The sequence below is a fragment of the Schistocerca americana genome, chromosome 3 (genome assembly GCF_021461395.2).
Source record: "Schistocerca americana isolate TAMUIC-IGC-003095 chromosome 3, iqSchAmer2.1, whole genome shotgun sequence".
Taxonomy (NCBI): domain Eukaryota; kingdom Metazoa; phylum Arthropoda; class Insecta; order Orthoptera; family Acrididae; genus Schistocerca; species Schistocerca americana.
Genome location: NC_060121.1, coordinates 361,168,286 through 361,192,070, shown reverse-complemented (window position 1 = coordinate 361,192,070; position 23,785 = coordinate 361,168,286). Strand labels below are relative to the sequence as shown.

General features: G+C 47.1%; 1 protein-coding gene across 1 annotated transcript in view; it reads right to left on the bottom strand.

Moving 5' to 3' along the window:
• Positions 1–23,785, bottom strand: part of LOC124606083 — a 375,104-nt gene that overhangs the window by 319,538 nt on the left and 31,781 nt on the right. Inside the window, exon 2 of the mRNA XM_047138048.1 lies at positions 13,110–13,270. Coding sequence (XP_046994004.1) covers positions 13,110–13,270 — 161 coding nt within the window. The remainder of the gene's footprint in view (positions 1–13,109; positions 13,271–23,785) is intronic.

Here is a 23,785-nt window from a genome sequence, read left to right as displayed (position 1 = left end):
TGGAACCGCGTGACCGCTACGGTTGCAGGTTCGAATCCTGCCTCGGGTATGGATGTGTGTGATGTCCTTAGGTAAGTTAGGTTTAAGTAGTTCTAAGTTCTAGGGGACTGATGACCTCAGCTGTTAAGTCCCATAGTGCTCAGAGCCATTTGAACCATTTTTTTTTATCTACGAGTGCACCATCTTTCAGCCGGAAATCTCATTAGCCCTCATTTATACAAACGGAGACACACGTAGAATCCTAGCAAACGATCTTTACAAACATACCGACACCTCACTAAGTGAAGAAGGATGCGTAGAAAATTATCAGGAGACTACTTTTAAAATAGTGGAAAATTTATGCTTCTAAACGTCGCTATACTAAGAACAGAATTGACGGCATTCTTACACTGTCCCCGAAATATTCATAACAAGTCAAAGACCCAATCATGATACTATCAGATGCCAGGTCAGCGCTTACTCTCCTAAATAAATGATACAGCAGATAAGAAATTATCTTGTGGTCGAGGTCAGTTTCAACTGGATAAAGGCAGACTGTGGCATTAACAGAAAAGAAATTCCCAAATCGCAAATATTGTGCTGTGTGAGACTTTCTCGACGTAATAACCTCTTAAAAGGTCATTGAGTGTAGCGCATTCACGATATACAATTGATTTTGCGAGGAAGCTTTCTCAAACTGAAAGCTAGTAACTAGTAATACAATACATAACTGCTAGTACAGATAAACTAGACGTAAACTAGAAGCATGTGCCAGACTGGTTGGAGCTTGTTACAAGTGTACACTGAGTCGTGTTGCGCCTTTTCTGCCACACCAGCGCTTTGGCACGACTATCGATTGCCCGGCTGTACTACGATCTTTGCCCCTGTCGTGATCTGGCGGCGGGTATTTGCGGTCGGGGAGTTGGTCGTGAGGCTCGCTACGAGGCGCTAGGACGTGCTTGAGGGGACGAAGGAGCAAAACACGCGGGCTCGGCCAGCAGCGGCACGGCCGGTCTACCTTGCAGGACGGTCGCATGTTTGTGGTGCACCTGCCTGATGTCAACTCCAGGGGCTGTTCGTCGCATTGCTTTGGTGCCTGTTTTCTCGGACAGACCATTTCCTCGAGACCATCTCGAACAACGCTCTCCATCGGAGGTGTGTTTTGGTGCGTTCGTTTCGTGGAACCATTTGCGTTGTAGTGACTGTCACTTCTTGGTTGGTTGGTTGCCCTAATTTATGTGTTGTTGAAGTAAAAGTACCCGGCAAAGTGTGTGACCGCAAGGAGAAAAAATGGTTTAAATGGCTCTGAGTACTATGGGACTTATCATCTGAGGTCATCAGTCCCCTAGAACTTAGAACTACTTAAACCTAACTAATCTAAGGACATCACGCACATCCATGCCCGAGGCAGGATTCAAACCTGCGACCGTAGCGGACGCGCGGTTCCAGACTGAAGCGCCTAGAACCGCTCGGTTACAGCGGCCGGCGATTGCAAGGAGAGCAGCAGTCACTCATCCCTTTAAAGAAATCAGCGTCCTCAAAAGATGTAGTAATTGTAAGCTATTGAAGATATAAGGCCATAGTCCAGTTGTAATTTTCTGCATACGTAGCTTGCAGACCTATGCAAGGAAATTAAAGTGCACAAAACCTAGTTTGTGCTGAAGTTGTGCATTTGAATAACGTAATATTATCTAGAAATTATTTCCATTTCATCTTTGTCCCCATTGTCGGCCCTAATGATATGTGCAAATATTCGTTACCTAACTATGAGAGTGTAAAAGTCTGATATTATTTTTTTACATTGCATTTGTGTACAAGTCTTAGTTTGAGTATTTTACATCATTGATATTGCTGCAAATTTTAGTCGTTTTATTGAATGCACTTATTGGCTTTTTTTAAATTATATTATTATTTATTGGTTCTTAACTTATATTAATTGACGTTTGCTTGGTGTTTGCCGTGTTTTGTGCGGTTTGTTTATGTTCCAGTTTTTCTGGGAGTTGGGGTATGTTGGAGCGGCGCCACGTTCTGCTTCGGTGCACAGAAGCTGTGACGTTTCGACTAATGGGAAGTGACTCCTGGTTGGGCCCCGGCGTTTAGGCATTGTTTTGGACGGCTGGTCTGCTGCTTCCGGCCTTTTAAGTTAAGTCACCTTTTCCCCAGGGCAGCCTGGCGTCACTGCCAGTTTGGTAGTTACTGAACTTATTTTATATATATATATATATATATATATATATATATATATATATATATATATATATATATATATGTAAAAAAAGGGGCTTCTAATTGCTTGGGAATCAATTGCATTAATTAACTTGTTATGCTCCTTGTGTTATTTGGGTTCGTAATGAACTAGTGTGCTTTGTAAATCATTTTCATATTATTGATTATTGACTTAAAAAAAAGGGGGGGGGGAACATATGTGCCACCTTGTAAAATCACCTTCAAATTGTAATTTGTTTTTTTAAGTATTGAAATCTCCAGTAAGTTGTTGTCATTCTACGTTTTCATATTGTCTTAAGAACGGCCACGTTTTGTTTGCGTCTAATTTGTTTTACAGAAGCTTGTTTGAATAAATTGTTATTAATTCATGCGCTACTTGTTGTGTTAAGGAGTGACTTAGTAGAGGCCTTGACCTTCCATGCTGTGTGTTCCCCTCAACCCGACTACCTAAGTTACATACACTAAATGTTTTATTGTAGCTGTTTAGTGTAAATTTGTGATCGTCAAGCAACCATCTTGCCACTTGAGGGCTGTGTCTGCAGGCAGTTGATATCTACCATGCTTCTATAGCACTGGTAGTTACGTTATTTTTTCACATCTCACTTTGGTTCAAATGGTTCAAATGGCTCCGAGGACAATGCGACTTAACATCTGAGGTCATCAGTCCCCTAGAACTTAGAACTACTTAAACCTAACTAACCTAAGGACATCACACACATCCATGCCCGAGGCAGGATTCGAACCTGCGACCGTAGCGGTCGCGCGGTTCCAGACTGAAGCGCCTAGAACCACTCGGCCACAATGGCCGGCTCATCTCACTTTAAGAAAGTCAACTTTGTATAGTGAATATTCCCAATTTTATATTAGCGATTAAGAGTTATCAAATACATGTGATTCATGCAGGGATTGGACAAAAATATGGAGTCACCAAACACACAACACCGTGGTACCTCCACTCGGACCCACTAAAATGAAAAATGAAATGATCGTATGGCATTGTTGGCCGGGATGTCCCACTCTGGTTCGGCTGCCAAGTGCAAGTCTTATTTCAGTCGGCGCCACATTGGGCGACTTGCGGCCGATGATGAGGATGAAATGATGATGACAACACAACACCCAGTCCCCGGGCGGAGAAAATCTCCGACCCGGCCGGGACCCACTTTCGTCAACCCATAGCGCCAGCGGCCTACGACGAGGGGAAAATAAGACGTCATAGAGCGAGTGCCACAGACGCATTTTGCAAATGCCCAAGGAGTAGGCTGGCGAATGCCCTCGCCTCGCTTACGAATGGACAACTTACGAAGTGCCTGGCAGACAATGCTGCACGAGCACCTAGCTGAGGGACCACCTGCAGACACTGGGATGGAGCCTACACGCAAAGTGCCAAGAATTCGCATAGGAAGGACTCGTGAAACACGAGAACTGCGGTAGAAGTCAGCCTGCTTAAAAACATGTTTGCTGGATGTTAAGGAGGTTACTTATAAATCACGAACACCCATAGATTCTTAGAAGAAGCACAAACATGAGATTGTCCAGGTCACAAGCAGAGACAGCCATTATAAGGAGGTGTTGTGTGGCTGCTTCGACAGCAACTTATAAATGCATAAGAATATCAGAACAATGTGCCACCGACGTTGGGAAAGCCTTGACAATGAAAACGTGAGGAAGATGAAAATTCTCGAGTCTCACACACAATCCCACGCAATATAGAAAGATCCCACCATGCACTGGGTATGGTATGAAACGACGATCAGTGATTAGGTGGCATTGCAAATTTAGTCCACCAATGGCAACACCAAGAGAAGGGAAAATTCAGGAGATTGAGCTTGGGAGAGTGAGGAGAAGAGAGGATTGGTAGGACAGCGCAGAAGCAAGAGGACATGGGGTCATTCATCCATCGCTACCACCCGCCTTCCGACACAGCTATAAAGCTGCCTCAACTATGGCAACAGACGGCGGCCTGTCAAAGCGCATATGGTTCCGGGCGCAAACTATACGGCCACTGGCCACAGAGGGGAGCAGCCGACTCGTCACCGCACGGCCCCGAGGAGACGGGCTGTCCCGACCGTCATCACCACAGGACAAATGACTGAAGAATGGTGAGATGATTCAATCCCCCCTCATTCCCTTTAAGAACTGAGTCGTGTCCACCCCCAGTCAAACTGGTCCTGAGATTTGTGATTTTTTGTGTGTGTGAAAGGTACTGAAATAAACGCAATTCCATTCGATTATCAGTCCAATAACCTCAATAATCCCATTCTGCTCTCTCACAACGTCTAATGACTACTGAGGTCGCTGATAAGGAGTACCTGGCAGCAGATGGCAGTACAATGCACCTAATATGAAAATGTTTTCGGGGGTGTCCGGATACTTTTGATCATATAGTGTACGTTGCTCACAGCACCAGGTCATTATTTTTGTTTAAAATTGTGTGCGGTTTATTGTGCAACCATACAGTATGAGAACATTTATTAGAGCATCGCTGTTGCACTGACACAGTGGGTGAGCGGTGTGAAGATGAGACTGGTAATTTCTGGACCTAGGTTCGATTCTGGCTGGTAGCAACATTTTCTTTTTTTATTTCATTTTGTTCTTCACGCAGATAAAATTAATATACTTGATTTAGTTACGATTACTACACTGGTAGAATGAGAGCTTTGTACGTAGCCCACAAAAATCTACCATTCGTACAAATCGTGGACTGGCCATTCTGCAGAAGATAGTGTGGAGTGTTCTGCGGTAGCGTTTGCATTTCAATCACTACTGTTTGAAACTGTTACAATTCAGCTCCAGATGATTACCCACGCCGACTGGAGTTTCGTGCCTCAATGCACCAAGCTATGGAAGATTATGACTTTATAGGGTGATCGATATTCAACAACGAGGCGACTTTCCACCTGTCAGGAAATATAAATCGTCATAATGAGCGTGGTACTGAACTGCGCCATATCCAGGACAAATGTGTATAGTCTCTTTTTCTTCATCGATCAGACGGTGATAATTTCTGTCTACCTGGATAGATTGCAGCAGTGCACCTCACAATAGACCACACTTGTTTGCCCATTTCTCAACCGGCAACGGCCACATCAGTGGAGAGGGCGCCCTGGTCTGGGTGACATCCCACTGTTGCATGACTTCCCAGGTCGATAGATATCACGCCATGAAATCTTATCGTGTGAGGCTATGTTACGGAGAAAGCTAATATACCCCCAATGCAATAACGCTGCAAGAACAGCAGGAAAGCAGCACTGCTGCTCCGACGGACGTTGATGGAACATGCTAGTGAATGTATGGACGGAACTGCATTACCGCCAGAATGTGTGCTGGGTGGCCAAATGCACACACATTGAACATTTGTAGAATGTACCAGAAACGCTGTGAGTGTATTTATATTTTCATGTGTCACCCATCTTTGTATGTCTCATACTTGTAAATAAACAGTTCATTGAAAGCTCATGAATCATTTAGGCTAACACTGTATGTACTGTGATGAATCATTTAGGCTAACACTGTATGTGCTGTCAATAACTGATGCACAACAAACAGCATACCTTCCAGTCTGGCAGAATGTGAACAAGGTTTTTAGCGACTGCTCGGCCCACGTACCATCTGTGGCCCTTTGTCAAATAAGGTTGGACTCATAAGCCATAAGGCTTATACAGTTTCCTTACCCCGTCGTATGCCCACCTTCCCACCAGCTGGCATTCAGCTTCGCGGTGGGCTGTGGTGATAATATTTTGGCCCATCAGTGTAAATCTTGACTTTTCGACTGGGTCCGCAGATGCATGATTCATTTTGTAGTGGGTTCGGTGCCCTTATATAGCTCTCCTATGTACATGCTGAGGAAAAACTGCCTCACTTGGCGGTCAGCGTGTGATTACTCATCCCAGTCAAGACAAAAGTGTACCTTGCAAAACCCATTCGCACCAGTAGGTTTAACAGACATGCGATTTCAAAAACGAGGCTCTGCAACGCTGTAACTGCGTCCAGCGTGACCTAGAACAAATAGCATGAACTCTGCGCTGTGCCAGACTCGCCAATGTTCGAGTCGCGTTCACGCCGATCATTTTCTTTTCAGTTGAAACATCAAATTGTATCCGATTTACACCTTCACAATGCGGTATCTTGTGTATTTCTTTTTGTTACCGCTACCTTTATTTAAATATTAAGACACAACATTAATTCCTTACAGATGTAAACAACTGCTCTGTTTCGTCCAAGACACAAATAAAGCCAATAGAAAATAATAGTGGTTACAGTAATATCATCTGTATTCATTGAGGTACCAAAGCACAACAGGAAGGCTGCACTAGACTCATACATCATGCTGCTAAGAGTAATTCCATTCTGTGCATTTGACATTGAGGCTTATTTTCACAGAGCCGGTGCGTACACGTACGAGCAATGTTCACTTTAGAGAAACTGTTCAAAGCGACCGACCTGCCTTTGCAAGCATTTCGCCGCTCGCTGCATCATACTGTGCTGGACCCTGTGAGGAACACCGGCATCTACTATGATGTAAGCGGCATGCTTTAGTTCCTTTATACACTACTGCCCATTAAAATTGATACACCACGGAGATGACATGCTACAGACGCGAAATTTAACCGACAGGAAGAAGATGCTGTCATATGCAAATGATTAGCTTTTCAGAGCATTCACACAAGGTTGGCGCCGGTGGCGACACCTACAACGTGCTGACATGAGGAAAGTTTCCAAACGATTTCTCATACACAAACAGTAGTTGACAGGCGTTGCCTGGTGAAACGTTGTTGTGATGCCTCGTGTAAGGAGGAGAAATGCGTACCATGACGTTTCCAACTTTGATAAATGTCGGATTGTAGACTATCGCGATTGCGGTTTATCGTATCGCGACATTGCTGCTCGCGTTGGTCGAGATCGAATGACTGTTAGCAGAATGCGGAATCGGTGGCTTCAGGAGGGTGATACGGAACACCGTGCTGGATCCCAACGACCTCGCATCACTAGCAGTCGAGATGACAGACATCTTATCCGCATGGCTGTAACGGATCGTGCAGCCACGTCTCGATCCCTCAGTCAACAGATGGGGACGTTTGCAAGACAACAACCATCTGTACGAGCAGATCGACGACGTTTGCAGCAGCATGGACTATCAGCTCGGAGACCACGGCTGCGGTTACCCTTGACACTGCGTAACAGACAGGAGCACCTGCGATGGTGTACCCAACGACGAACCTGGGTGCACAAATGGCAAAACGTAATTGTTTGGATGAATCCGGGTTCTGTTTACAGCATCATGATGGTCGCATCCGTGTTTGGCGACATCGCGGTGAACGCACATTGGAAGCGTGTATTCGTCATCGCCATACTGGCGTATCACCCGGCGTGATGGTGTGTGGTGTCATTGGTTACACGTCTCGGTCACCTCTTGTTCAGATTGACGGTACCTTGAACAGTGGACGTTACGTTTCAGATGTGTTACGACCCGTGGCTCTACCCTTCATTCGATCCCTGCGAAAACATACATTTCAGCAGGATAATACACGACCGCATGTTGCAGGTCCTGTACGGGGCTTTCTGGATACAGAAAATGTTCGACTGCTGCCCTGGCCAGCACATTCTCCAGATCTGTCACCAATTGAAAACGTCTGGTCAATGATGGCCGAGCAATTGGCTCGTCACAGTACGCCAGTCACTACTCTTGATGAACTGTGGTAACGTGTTGAAGCTGCATGGGCAGCTGTATCGGTACGCGCCATCCAAGCTCTGTTTGACTCAATGCCCAGGCGTATCAAGGCCATTATTACGGCCAGATGTGGTTGTTCTGCGTACTGATTTTCAGGATCTATGCACCCAAATTGCGTGAAAATGTAATCACATGTCAGTTCTAGTATCATGTATTTGTCCAATGAATACCCATTTATCATCTGCATTTCTTCTTGGTGTCACAATTTTAATGCCCAGTAGTGTACCTATGGGTCCAGTAAAAACTTGTTCCTTTAAGTATCCCCACAAATAAAAATCTAGTGAAATTTCATGTCAGATTAAAACTGTGTGCCGGGCCGAGACTCGAACTCGGGACCTTTGTCTTTTGCCGGCAAGTAATCTACCAACTGTGGTACCCAAGCACGACTCACGACCTCTCCTCACAGCTTTAATTCTGCCATTACCTCGTCTCCCACCTTCCAAACTTCACAGAAGTTCTTATGCGAACCTTGCAGAACTAAGACTTCTGAAAGAAAGGTTATTGTGGAGACATGACTTAGCCACGGTTGGGGGATGTTTCCAGGAAGTGATTTTCACTCTGCAGCGGAGTGTGCGCTGGTATGAACTTTCTGGCAGATTAAAACTGTGTGCAAATTTTTTACTGACAGAATTGAAGCTGTGGAGAAGGGTCGATAGTCGTGCTTGGGTAGCTCAGTTGGTAGAGCCCTTGCCCGCGAAAGGCATAGGTCCCGAGTTGGAGTCTCGGTTCGGCACACAGTTGTAATCTGCCAGGAAGTTTCTTATCAGCGCACACTCCACTGCACAGTGAAAACCTCATTCTGAAAATCTAATGGATTAACGTCCAGGGAACTTGGAGGCCAAACAATGGACCTCCATGACCAATCCATTTTCCTGGAAACTATTCATTTAAATAGTTACGCATATTCATTCCAACGTGTGGCAGTGCACAGTCATACTGAAACCATAATTGTTGCCGAACACCAAGTGGAACGTTCTCTAACGTCAGGCAAAGTAACGATACAGGCGCGCATTCAATTTTTCCGGAAATAAGTGAGGGCCCAAAAGCACTCCTCCCACAATTCCAGCCCACAGTTTTATGCCAAAACGTACCTGAAAGCCACGTTCATTGTTAACTTGTGGGTTGTGGAGATTGAAAGTACTCTCACGTGTGACTCTAGATTCGTCAGCCCATTTCACGTTATTTATAAAATGTCCACTATCTTCCTCTTAGTCCAAAAGCCATTCACAAAATGCGGTCCTCTGTCCGCTAGCGCTGAGTTAACGTGTAATGATATGTTCTTCATCGTGCAACTCTTCAACAACCAGTCTTTGATACATCTGGATCTGCCTTGCAACGTCACGGTTACTTCGCCGTGGCGATTGGTGAACAGTTTCAAGAATCGCGTCCTCTGTCTGTGAAATTAGTCTAGTCCATTAGTTGTGGACAAAGTTTACTGTTTCCCTAAAAACATTCTAATCGGGATGTTGTCTTTGATGGTACAGTGCAGCTTATGCACGAGCAGCAATGGCAACAGCATGTTTATCGGATGCATCCAGTGCCAAATGCTAATCGAGGTATTCATCGTTTATGTACTGCACCGAGAAGCCGATCTATGTGAACCTGACAGGCCCAGTTATGGTTGTGCACTGCACTGTTAGTAGGCACATACATGTAGTTTAATGGATCCCGCTGTCATGTGATAGGCTATTGTGATCTGACAAATTGATGTCCTGCTTATAAACAACAAGAACTAGGGAACGGACATCTAAAAGAATGAAAACTTGACTTATTCTAATCCTAAGTCCATGCGGTGTGGGAGTTTGATGTCCCATCAATCTACTCAGTGATCTATGATGGCATGCACGGGTGTGTTCCCTGATGCACGTTTTTCCTCTCTACATTCCGATGCGCTGCACGATGTGTGAGAGCTGCCATCTCCTTGTTTTCATACTTATGTTCACAAAATGCACCCGATCTGATTTTTCTAGATAATCTTTTCTGGAATCTAGAGGAAGAGTTGCACGCCGAACTGCAGGTGCAGCACTTTTCTTTATTCTGTATTTTTCCTACCTTTCAGCCTTTCCTTCTTGGCTCAGTACTAGCTTGCCATTCATGACGTTGACTTTCACAAGTTGCCTTACTTCTTTCCTAAGATATCTTTAACTTTTCTTTCTCACTTAGCTATTTTTCATTTGCAGTCACTTATTGTTAGACGTCTGTATTCCTTTTACCTGTTTCATTGGTTATGTTTTAATATATTGTAATCTTTTGTCAACAACATTCAGTATCTCTTGTGTTATGCAAAGATTTCTTCTCTTCCTTGTCTTTTTGTCTAGTTATTCACCTCTTGGCTTTAGTACATTTCTTTCTTGGCCATCAATTGTATAATTGTTTTTACGCAGCCCGCCAGTGTCGTCAATTATTTCATTGCTCTATCCCAGTCTCTATTTTACCATAAAATTTTTACCGTCTACATTATTTCCTGTTGTCTTGACCCATATCCTACCATCCTGCCCTTTCTTCGTACGATATTCCATATGTTTTCTTTTCTCATCGATTTCGCAGAGAACTTTCTCACTTTTCTTGTTGATCCTTACGAAGGGACGTACATGATCTGTAACGAGTGTACGATACTCCTTGGCCGTCATGGTGCATGAGCTCCACTGGACCCACCGATGCCCACGTGAATTTTCCTCATAGCGTAATGGAGCCGCCGCCGGCTTGTCTCCATCCCGAAATCCAGGTGTCAAGGACATGTTCCCTGGACAACGACTGATTCACACCGTCCCACCGGCATTATGAAGAAGGTATCAGGATTCATCAGACCATGCAACGCTCTGTCACTGTCCCAACATCCAGTGCTGGTGGTCAAGTCCACATTTCAGTCTTAGTTGCCGATGTCGTGGTGTTAACATTGGCACATGCGTGATCGTCGTCTGCGGAGGCAAATCGTTAGGAGTTTTCCGTGCACTGTGTTTTCAGACACACTTGTACTCCGTCCAGTATTAAAGTCAGGTGTGAGTTCCACCACAGTTCGCCGACTGTCCTGTTTTACCAGTCTGCCGAGCCTACGACGTCTAACCTATAATGAGGGGTGGCCACCCAACCCCATGATATCTGGACGTGTTGTTGAAGACACTCACTGCTGCAATCCTCGAATGCCGAAAAGTCCTGCAGTTTCCAAAATGCTCGTGCCGAGCCTCCGGGCCATCACAATTTACCCTCTGTGAAACTCAGATACACCTGTATCGCACGCCTTCCCCATTCTGCACACGGACAGCACTCTCAGTGATACTACATGCACTGGATGAGCTGCTATCTCCTGGACAGGTTTATATCGTTAGTAGCTAGGTGGTTACAATGTTCTCGGTGATTAGTGCAGCTTCAACATGTCTATGTGTCTTATAATCATCTAAACTACCTACTCGTTTAAGGTATCTGACGCCCGATGCTTTGACCTGTAGAACACGAGACTTCTTTTGAACTACTATGAAATAACCCTTCGAGACTATTTGGCTGAACAGTGTACACAAGCCGCATTGTCGCGCTTATGATTGCAGAGACGTCACACTGTACTGAAAAGTAGTGAGAATACAGTTTTACATTTACACTACTGGCCATTAAAATTGATACACCACGAAGATGACATGCTACAGACGCGAAATTTAACCGACAGGAAGATGATGCTGTGATGTGCAAATGATTAGCTTTTCGGAGCATTCACACAAGGTTGGCGCCGGTGGCGACACCTATAAACGTGCTGACATGAGGAAAGTTTCCAACCGATTTCTCATACACAAACAGCAGTTGACCGGCGTTGCCTGGTGAAACGTTGTTGTGATGCCTCGTGTAAGGAGGAGAAATGCGTACCATGACGTTTCCGACTTTGGTAAAGGTCGGATTGTAGACTATCGCGATTGCGGTTTATCGTATCGCGACATTGCTGCTCGCGTTGGTCGAGATCCAATAACTGTTAGCAGAATATGGAATCGGTGGGTTCAGGAGGGTACTACGGAACGCCGTGCTGGATCCAACGGCCTCGTATTATTAGCAGTCGAGATGACAGGCATCTTATCCGCATGGCTGTAACGGATCGTGCAGCCACGTCTCGATCCCTGAGTCAACAGATGGGGACGTTTGCAAGACAACAACCATATGCACGAACAGTTCGGCGACGTTTGCAGCAGCATGGACTATCAGCTCGGAGACCATCGCTGCGGTTACCCTTGACGCTGGATCACAGACAGGAGCGCCTGCAATGGTGTACTCGACGACGAACCTGGGTGCACGAATGGCAAAACGTAATTTTTTGGATGAATCCGGGTTCTGTTTACAGCATCATGATGGTCGCATCCGTGTTTGGCGACATCGCGGTGAACGCACATTGGAAGCGTGTATTCGTCATCGCCATACTGACGTATCACACGGCGTGAAGGTATGGGGAGCCATTGGTTACACGTCTCGATCACCTCTTGTTCGCATTGACGGCACTTTGAACAGTGGACGCTACATTTCAAATGTGTTACCACCCCCGGCTCTACCCTTCATTCGATCCCTTTGAAACCTTACATTTCAGCAGGATAATGCACGACCGCATGTTGCAGGTCCTGTACGGGCCTTTCTGGATACAGAAATTGTTCGACTTCTGCCCTGGACAGCACATTTTCAGATCTCTCACCAATTGAAAACGTCTGGTCAATGGTGGCCGTGCAATTGGCTCGTCACAATACGCCAGTCACCAATCTTGATGAACTGTGGTATCGTGTTGAATCTGCATGGGCAGCTGTAACTGTGCACGCTATCCAAGCTCTGTTTGACTCAAAGCCCAGGCGTATCAAGGCCATTATTACGGCCAGAGGTGGTTGTTCTAGGTACTGATTTCTCAGGATCTGTGAACCCAAATTGCATGAAAATGTAATCACACGTCTGTTCTAGCATAATATATTTGTCCAATGAATACCCGTTTGTCATGTGCATTTCTTTTTGGTGTAGCAATTTTAATGGTCATTTTGTATGTTGGTCAGAAGAGTGTTACCGGTCAAAGGAAGATACAATCTAAGCAGTTCATAAGGACGGTGCGAGACTTTCTTTGTGCAGTGTGCGTCACACGTGGCCGCCTCGGCGCTCTTTACTTAACTGAACACCCACCGTTGCCCACTGTCGCGGGCAGCTTATGAACGGGGATGGTACTCACCATGATGTAGGGCACGCCGACGAGCAGCCGGCGCACGCGCGGGTTGTTGCTGGTCTCGACCCGCAGCTTGTCGCCGTGGCCCTCCCACAGCATCTGCTGCAGGCGGCCCATGTCGCGGTCGTGGATCCAGATGCGGATATTGGCCCGCGTCACCACGAAACCTGCGCAGCCGGCACCGCCAGTACATAGTAGCGTCGTACATCGAATGCCTGCATCAATCGTCGCGAGCCTCTGATTACGCTCAGCTGCCGTGTGAGATAGCAATGTACATGTATTTTCAAACAATTTCCGAGAATTCAGCCAGGTAACACTTTCAGGGACCGCCGATATTTCGGCGGGAGAACAACCCGCCATTTTCAAGACAAACTGCAACGGACAGGCGGCGTACACGCAAATTTAAAACCTCGGTGGGGTGTCAGGTCAGAGGCGTGTTCTGAACACAATTTTGACACAAAGCAGCTCAATAGGCTGTGGAGTGGAAGGGGTAGGCTAGTGATAGAACAGTGCATCACCATTGACTAGACACTCATTTATGGAACACAGAAGTCAGTTATTATCCAAACGGAACAATCAGTACAAATTACAAAATAATATTCTTTTCGTTTAAGTCACTCAAACATTTGAACAGGCAAATAGCAATCATTTAACTGAAAGCCTTTTAAGAAAGCAAGACTAGAAAATTTAAATGATGGGTTAAAATCATATTTTAATAGGCTCTGACCGAGCACATATTTTAAAACAAAATACTTCCTTTAAGGAACCAGCGATCAAAATTAATTACATAATCCTCAACAACCATATTACAGCCAAGACATTTAAGATTAAACAGTAATATATAACATCAGAGAGCTGCAGTCCCAAGTTTTAAGCAGCACGTTTCAGATGGACTGCACTGCAACAGTACAATACAAGTCCCTCAGAGGTAAAGCTCTCTTAAGTTTGGTACAGTTAATTCCCTTTCAACATAACATACAAGTCTAGCCCTAGGACGGCACCGACACCCCGCAATTTAGCACGCGAAAAACTACAGCGATGCACTCATCACGTATCCTTACAAAATCCAAGAACAGAGAGCCAGCTCCCCAATAGCGGAACATTTAACCACGCGCAGCGTGCGGGATTGCGAGATGCTGATCTCGCCCTTAACCTCAACACCAGTTCAAATACTAGTCAGCCTACAATCTTGAGCCACCATACACCTTCATTCAGTTACTGCATAGAAAGCCAATGTGATAGGGAAACACACCAGCATATGATAAAAGCTTAAGCAATTTCATCCTAGACAACCCTTATGAATAGTAGCCGTAATTTTTTTTCTTTTAAACGTGAGCACGCCCACAATCTAAAGACAAACAACGCCAATCATAAGGACAGTAGCACATAAGCAAGTAGCAATGGTAATTTCTGCTTAGATTGGCTACAAATCAGCGCGTGATTTAACAGCGAACAGTCTTTGCGACATAACCATCAATACAATAGCAAATTACTCACACGTGTACTCCTCCACGATATCGATTCGCAAAGCCATAGACAAACCGTGGAGAACGTATCACTTAGACCAACATAATGGTGCTCCCTCAGTTACCCCAAATAACTGATTCCCTTAGTTGCACAGCAAAGTACCAGACCTAATGAAACCACCACAGTTTTCGCCTCTAAATTGTCACAGTACAAGTGAGACTGTCACAAAAATGTAATTTTACATCACCAGTTCCCGAATAGTCAACACAAGCGCCTGATTTTCACCCGTTTATAACGGCAGGCAGTAACATCGTACTGAAAATAGCGTAAACTAAACTTATTGGTTGGTTGGTTGGTTGGTTGTTTGAGGTTAAAGGGACCAAACAGCAAGGTCATCAGTCCCTTGTTTCAAATAGACTCCATTCTGCTAACGGGACATCTCAGAAAAGTCAGAACAATAAAACGGAAAAACGTAAAAGGGCAGCACGTTGTCATTTGTAAAAACAAATGAGGGAAGTCGGCAAGAGAACGAACCCAACACTATGCTGAAGCAGCATAGGCAAGACCACCTGTGACTTAAAAGGTACAACTGCTATAATGCAGAAAGTACGTATGGGAATAGAAAGACTAACCAAGCCTTAAAAAGAAGGGGTAAAAACAGAGTAAAAGGGGAAGAAAAGAGGATTCCGGTCAGGGAGGTGAATCGGGAATCTCTGAACACTGCCTACAGTGGGAGACACCCAAACACTCACCGCCCTGCCCCAACACCAGAGAGAGATTAAAAACTTTAAAACTGAGGAAACCGAGAACCAGAGAGACCATCCGGGAATCATCAGCCAACATCAAAGGTAAAGTGTGGGGGAGTCTGTACTTAGCACGCAGAGCCAAAAGAAGGGGGCATTCAACCAAAATGTGGGCCACTGACTGGAAGGCTCCACAACCACATAGCGGGGGTGGCTCATCACGCAAAAGAAAACCATGGGTCAGCCTGGTATGGCCAATGCAGAGACGACACAGTATGGTCGAGTCCTTGCGGGAGAGGCGAAAGGAAGAACGCCATGGGCCTGGTGTCACCTTAATTGCACGAAGTTTATTAAACAGTGGAGTAGCCTCCCAAGAATTGGCCCATGACTGTGCGAAGTGGGATTTGATGTGAAGCCGTAAATCCGCTGCAGGAGGGGTTACAGAAAACGGGGGGTAAGTAACTGCTCCCCCAGCCAAACGATCAGCGAGCTCATTACCCGGGATACCCACATGGCCCGGGACCCATACGAAGTCAATAGAACAAGCAGCACGGTGAAGATAAGCGAGATGGTCATGGATGGCAGAGACCAAGGGATGGCGCGAAAAACACCGAATAGCAAGAAGGCCACTTATCGAGTCCGTACATAACAAAACGCGGTTGTGTTGGGATTGTTTAATAAAGGTAAGGCCCGGGAAATTGACATCAATTCCGCAGTAAACACCCCACATGTATGTGGCAGCAGATGATTTTCCGTTCCAACAAAGGACGTAAAGGCATACCCAACATGATCAGCAGATTTAGAGCCATCAGTGTAAAAAACAACAGCATCCCGAAACTCCCATAAAATTTGGCGGAAAAAGGAACGGAACACCACCGGGGGGATGGAATTTTTCGGACCGCGGCGGAGATCCATCCGAATTCGAGGCCGAGGAACTAACCAAGGAGGGGTGGAGGGGAGGGAGCGAGGAAGACAGGACAAAGAAGGAAGCTGAAAATCACGGTAAAGAGACGCAAGGCGCAGCCCAACCGGTAAACCTGCACGAGGGCGGGAGTCGGATGGGCGACGTCCATGATCTGGGAACAGGATAGAATAGGAAGGATGAGTGGGAGGAGAACGGATAGTGAGGGCATAAGACACCAGAAGCTGGGACCGCGGAACAGAAAGGGGGGGAGGGGATCGCAGCTTCAACCAGGAGACTACCAACAGGGCTAGTAGGGAAGGCACCGGTGGCCAAACGGATACCACGATGGTGGACTGGATCCAGCACGTGCAGTGTGGAAGGAGCAGCTGAACCATAAACTTGACAACCGTAGTCCAAACGTGACAGAACTAGAGCACGATAAAGACGGAGGAGGAGGGAACGGTCCGCATCCCAAGAGGAGTGGGCAAGGAAGCGAAGGACATTGAGTTTACGGAAACATCCTACCTTCAGGAGTCTGATATGGGGCAGCCAAGTGAGCTTGTTGTCGAAAAGAAGACCCAGGAAACGAAACTGTGGAACCACAGGCAATCATTGTGCAGCGAGATAGAGCTCTGGATCAGGGTGGACCGTAGTACGGCGACAGAAGTGGACCACCCGCGATTTTAAAGGAGAGAATTGAAACCCGTGTGAGAGGGTCCATGCAGAGGCACGCTGTATAGTCACCTGGAGCTGCCGTTCTGCAGATGGCATCGAGGAGGAACTAACCCAAATGCAGAAATCATCCACATACAGGGCAGGGGTGACCAAGGGACCGACAGAGGCCACAAGTCCATCGATAGCAATGAGGAAAAGAAGGACACTCAAGACAGAACACTGTGGGATGCCCGTCTCCTGGGTCCGTGGAGAACTAAAAGCAGTACCAACTCGAACTCTGAATGACCGATGGATCAGGAACTGGCGGATAAAAATCGGGAGTGGGCCCCGAAGACCCCACTGATGAAGGGTTAGTAAGATGTGATGGCGCCAGGCCGTGTCATAGGCCTTGCGAAGGTCAAAAAACACTGCAACCAAATGGCGGCGCTGGGAAAAAGCCTGCCGAACTGCGGATTCCAAGCGAAGTAAATGATCGATTGGAGATCGTCCCTATCGAAAGCCACACTGGTAAGGGGACAATAGATCTCGAGATTCGAGGACCCAAGTGAGCCGACGGGCTACCAGCCATTCAAGTAACTTACAAACAACATTGGTCAAACTAATTGGCCGATAGCTGTCAACAGATAGGGGGTTCTTAACAGGCTTGAGGACAGGAACCACAATGCTATCCCTCCACTGAGAAGGGAAGTCACCCTGGAGCCAGATACGGTTAAACACCCAAAGAAGATGTTGCCGTTGTGGAGCACTGAGATGTTGAAGCAGTTGGTTATGAATGGAATCTGGGCCAGGGGCCGTATCATGAGAAGAAGATAGAGCAGAAAGAAATTCCCATTCAGTAAAAGGTTCGTTGTAAGATTCTGACTCACAAGTGGTGAAGCATAAGGTGAGAGCTTCAGCCTGCTGTTTTTGATGAAGGAAAGCAGCTGGATAGGAGGCTGACGCTGATGCCACTGCAAAATGGGTCGCAAGATGTTCTGCGAGAACTAATGGGTCCGTACAAATGCTATCTGGGAGGTGAAGGCCTGGGAGGGTGGACTGCCGATGGCAACCCTGGAGAGAGCGAAGTGTAGCCCATACCCGTGACAGAGGGACAGTGGAACCAAGGGAAGAAACGAATCGTTCCCAACATATCCGCTTGCTCTGTTTGATTAAATAACGGGCTTTAGCGAGAAGGCGCTTGAAGGTAGTAAGGCTGGCTACGGATGGGTGCCTCTTAAAGTGTTGCAAAGCTCGACGGCGATCACGGATGGCAATGGCAATGGCCGTACTCCACCACGGGACTTGTCGGCGACGAAATGGTCCAGATGAGCGCGGGACAACAAGGTTAGCAGCGCGAACAATCGCGTCAGACACGTCACATAGGACGTCATTAATACAACCCGACAAAGAGGGAGAAAACTCGACCTGTGCAGTGTATAGAGGCCAATCGGCGCGGTGGAAAGACCAACGAGGTAACCTGTCCATCGGGGAGCGGGAAGAGAGCGTGATAATCAACGGGAAATGGCCACTATCACAAAGGTCGTCGTGTGGCGACCAGTGTAATGAAGGGAGGAGAGAGGGAGAAGAAAGAGAAAGATCAATGGCAGAAAAGGTACCATGACCAGCACTGAAATGAGTAGGGGAGCCATCATTAAGAAGGCACAGGTCGTGGTCTGCAATAAATTGGTCTATAAGAAGACCTCGTCTAGATGGAAAGGCACTGCCCCACAAAGGATGATGAGCATTAAAATCCCCAAGAAGGAGGAAGGGAGGAGGAAGTTGCTGAAGAAGGGTGGTTAAGGCAGCAGGTGTAAGAGTCCTGTCAGGACGGAGATAAAGATTGCAAACTGTGACTGCAGAGTCTAAGTGGACCCTAACAGCAACCGCTTCCAATGTAGTTTGGAGAGGAATCCACGTGCTAGCAATGTCTGTACGGACCAACGTACAAACGCCACCAGAAGCCCGCAAGGGTCCGACCCGATTTCGACAGAAAACACGGAAAATGAGATTCCTGGAGAACCACACAAGCTGCAGAGTAGGATGAAAGAAGGGATTTCAATTCCGGAAGGTGACGATAGTAGCCATTACAATTCCATTGGAGAACCACAGAACGATGGTTTAAATTAGGGCTGAACACGCTAAATTCAGTCATACCGCCGGGTCCCCACCCGTCATCGACAAGGAGGGGGCGACATCCATGAACGACAGGTCAGAATCCGGTTGTGAAGTCGGGGAAGGGACCTCCGGTGACACCAGAGGCTCTTTGTCCCGGGACTTATGTTTCTTCTTCTTTTCAGGCTGAGATCGAGGAGGGCTGTGTGGCATAAAGGAGCCAGCTGCAGCAAGATCAGGAACAGAAAGAGACCGGGCGACCTGGGGGCCGATAGACCGCGGCTCTCGTGGTGGCCGCGAGGCAGCAGACCTTTGACCTGGAAGGTGCCGGGAAGGGGCATCCCGGGAGAGGCGTCCTTGACCGGCAGACGCCGAAGGAGTGGGACACTTCTCCGGCTGGGGAGGGGGAGCAGCGCCCAGAGGAGAAGGTGTGGGAGCTGCAGGGGTGGGGGGGAGGAGAGGGGTCCGGGATGGAATGAAGATGTAACCAAGGCGTAACTAGATGTCATGGACACAGGGTGCAATCGTGCATATTTCTTACGGGCCTCTGTGTAGCTTAAACGATCAAGGGACTTATACTCCTGTATCTTTTTTTCTTTCTTATAGACTGGGCAATCTGGTGAACGTGGAGAATGACTACCATGACAATTTACACATACAGGAGGGGGAACACAGGGACTCCCCTCATGGAGTGGACGTCCAGTCACCACAGAGAGGGTCCTGGGAACAGCGAGAAGACATGTGGCCAAAACGCAAGCACTTAAAACACCGCATAGGAGGTGGGATGTACGGCTTCACATCACAGCGATAGACTATAATCTTAACTTTCTCAGGAAGGATATCCCCTTCAAAGGCCAGGATAAAGGCACCAGTATCAATACAATTATCTTTAGGACCCTTCTGAACACGCCGAACAGAGTGAACACCCCGCCGTCCGAGATTATCCCGAAGTTCCTCATCAGTTTGAAGGATGAGGTCCCTGTGAAAAATCACACCTTGTACCATATTTAGAGACTGGTGAGGGGTAATGGACACAGGAATTGTGCCAAGATGGGTACAGGCACGAAGGGCCACAGATTGGGCAGCCGAAGCAGTTTTTATCAGCAACGAACCCGACCGCATCTTGCTCAGGGAGTCCACTTCGCCGAACTTGTCTTCAATGTGTTCCACAAAGAATAAAGGTTTGACACTGGTGAAAGTATCTCCATCAGTCCTGGTGCAAACTAGATAACGGGGTAAAGGTTTTGCCCCTAGACAACGGGCCTGACCCTCTTCCCAGGGGGTAGCCATGGAAGGGAAGGCCGAAGGGGCAAGAGAAGCAGCACTTGAGGAATCAGTACCACGCAGAGAGACGGCCGCAGAAGAACGGCCAGAGTTTTGGACCCGTATGCGTTTCATCTGCATAGCGTCCACCCTGATACCACCCACTCCTATCAGGGGCTCTCCTCATGGGCGCCACTCAGCCACAGCAAGGGCCGTCTGGCACGGCGGCCATTGCCGGGAGTTCCGATGCTCCAGGATGACGAGCAACCACTCCAAGGCATGCATGAGGAGGTCACAGCTCAGGTATCAGAAGTGTGATCCCTGTGTGTTCAGGGGGCTCAACCAAAAGGGTACATAGCGACCCCACCACATGGGCTGGCTACCGTGCTGGCTATGCACCCTAGCATCAGACAACGACGTAAAAGAAAAGGTGGAATGTACTAGGAGGGCACACATCGGAGACACTAGGTAAGGTGCTCTTCCCCAAATGGCTCACACTACGGAGGAGAAATTTTGGAATAGAGGTCAAACCCCAGAGGGGGACCAAGGAATGACAAAAGGAGGAGATGATTACGCAACAAAGCCGGAGTGTAAAACCAACAGAACCAGGAGGACAGCGGGGGCCAACATAAGCAAGGACACCAATAGAGGGAGAGGAGAGGGCGAGGGGAGAGGAGCATGGAGGGGAAAGGAGGGGAAGGGAAAGGAAATGCAGCCCGGGAGAGAAAGAAGGCTGCAATGGCTCGGGGCCCCGTGCTCGCCACGCACGTATCCACAAAAGAGTTGTGGACCCCCTGGGGGGCTAAACTTATTACAGTGAACAGAGACGTCAATGAACGAACGGACAGATCATAACTCTGCGAAAATAAAGAAAGTAAACTTTTCACTAGAGAGAAGACTTGACCCAAGGACCTCTCGTTCCGCTGCTGCTCACGCTAACCACGGGACCACGGCGCTCCTGAGCTCACACTATCCTTGATGTTGCCTATCTTTCGCATGGACTACTCAATTTGTATATTTTGCTTATTTTTTTCATACTTCCACACAACTTCTTCCTGTTTTCTCGACTAGTCTGTGTTCAGTTTTTCAAGGCCTACCCACTGTGCCAACTTATAATTAAATCTGAGGGGTGTGGGATGGGGAGGTTCCCTTGTCAGTACATCAGTCCTCCACGGTACTGGTAGTTTGACCACTATATGCCATGCCGCAGCTACAAGGAAAGCGATATACACCCGCCTTACGCAGACCAAGATCATCCTTAATAGAACTCAAAAGCACTAATTTTAGGTGGAGGTCGGAAAACATTTCACATCGTAGTTCCATAAAATACGACCGATCTTGTTGGAAGTGTTTCCTATGTAAGGCAAAAAGGCAATAGACTTAGATGTCGACTTGGAATTATCATCAATCACCCGATGCACAGTTGGTCGATAGCACAACGCACATTCAATCTGCCTATGAATGTAACCATTTTGATGACACTTAACTTCAAGATGGGACAGCTCAGCTGGCAAAGTCTCAGTGTCGGAAGCGACATGTGCCCTGTGTACCAAGGTACATGTTTAAATTCTGTTTGGAATGCGGCTCTCTCCCTTGTCAAAAAACCAGAGGGACAGAGTCAATGCTACCTCACCTGCGAATTCGTATCTCACTATCGATAGCTCCGACTTTGGTCATCTTTGGTGGCACTAATGTTCAGTGTGTGTGTTATCTTTCCTGCATCAGTCCGAAAACCGAGGTTTTAAATTTGCATGTACGTCGCCTGTCAGTTGCAGTTTGCTTTGGAAATGGCGGGGTGTTCTCCCGCCGAAATATCGACGGTCACTGAAAGTGTTACCTATCTGAATTCCCGGAAGTTATTTGAAAGTTGTATACGCCAGGAGAAACTCAGGTCTCACAATGTACATGTAATCTAGCGTCGCTGCCATCGTCTTACACAGGTACAAATAAACGGAGCATTGTCACTAAATTCACTTGGGGTCATGTAGATTTAGGAAACATCTTACAAAAGAGATCGGCCTGAAACTTAATGACAGATAAAAACGCACCGTTACTTCCTACATCGTAGGTATCTGGCTACCACCAGCGTCAGGAGAAATCGCAACAGCTTGTTAGGATGCCACTGCTCCCGACGCTTCAGCTTCGACAACAGACTGCTCCAGAAAGACATACATTCGTTGGTAGCTAAAATCATTGGAACAAAATGACATGTCGCTGCAATATTGTGCGGTAGCGTAATCCAATGTTTTCTCAACAGATTTTGGAACACGTCTTCCAGCAGACGATAGTGCGGCAATGGAGGGAGTGAGATTGTCGTTTGAGCACGCACGGCCATATTAATATGGTACTGGAAGTAGGAAAACATGAAGGTACAACGGTAACGGAGTATTGTGTACAGACTTCAGCCACCAACACGTACAACAATTTATTGCATTTTGGATAAATTTGAAGCCGACGGTATTGTTCAGAATGTGCCCAAGGAAAGGTCTGGCCGACCAAAAATATCAACAAGTGAAGCTTCCAGCGCTGCTGTGTTGCAACATTTTACTTGGTCACCTCCAAAATGTGTGAAGCAATGTGCATGCGAAAGCGCGATAAGCCGATCAAGCATACGACGAATTCTGAAGGCTGCAAAGTGGTTAGTGTACATTCCAAGATCGCTGCACGCTATAAACGAGGAGAACCCGGATCGAAATATGTGAAGATGGTATCTGTTCTTTTGGACATGTCCGAAAGAACAGATGCTATCTTCATATAGTTAAGGCTAACCGGCCATTGACTTTCTTCTTCTGTGCTGGATGCACACGCATTGCCCGAACTCTTACGGGACTCGGTCAGATTGTCTGCCGTGAGTAATGGGTGTAATGGGCAGGGGCACTACGAATGTAGTGTGTGGACATTAAGTTGGGAGTGTGGGTCTCACGGGGTGCCTGCAAGGGATTAATCCCTGGAGTCTTACTATCCTCTGAGCCCTCGGTGGCTCGGGTAGAGCGTCTGCCATGTAAGTGGGAGATCCCGGGTTCGAGTCCCGGTAGGGGCACACGTTTTCAAATGACCCCATTGATGTATATCAACGCCTGTCGACAGCTTAGGGTCTTTATTTCATTACCATTTCACTAGGGTCGAAGGATGTACTGCTAATGCTTCGGGAGAATGAACGGTTTGTAGCGATGGTTATCTGGCCTGACAAGTTCACTTGGACAAACATACACTCCTGGAAATTGAAATAAGAACACCGTGAATTCATTGTCCCAGGAAGGGGAAACTTTATTGACACATTCCTGGGGTCAGATACATCACATGATCACACTGACAGAACCACAGGCACATAGACACAGGCAACAGAGCATGCACAATGTCGGCACTAGTACAGTGTATATCCACCTTTCGCAGCAATGCAGGCTGCTATTCTCCCATGGAGACGATCGTAGAGATGCTGGATGTAGTCCTGTGGAACGGCTTGCCATGCCATTTCCACCTGGCGCCTCAGTTGGACCAGCGTTCGTGCTGGACGTGCAGACCGCGTGAGACGACGCTTC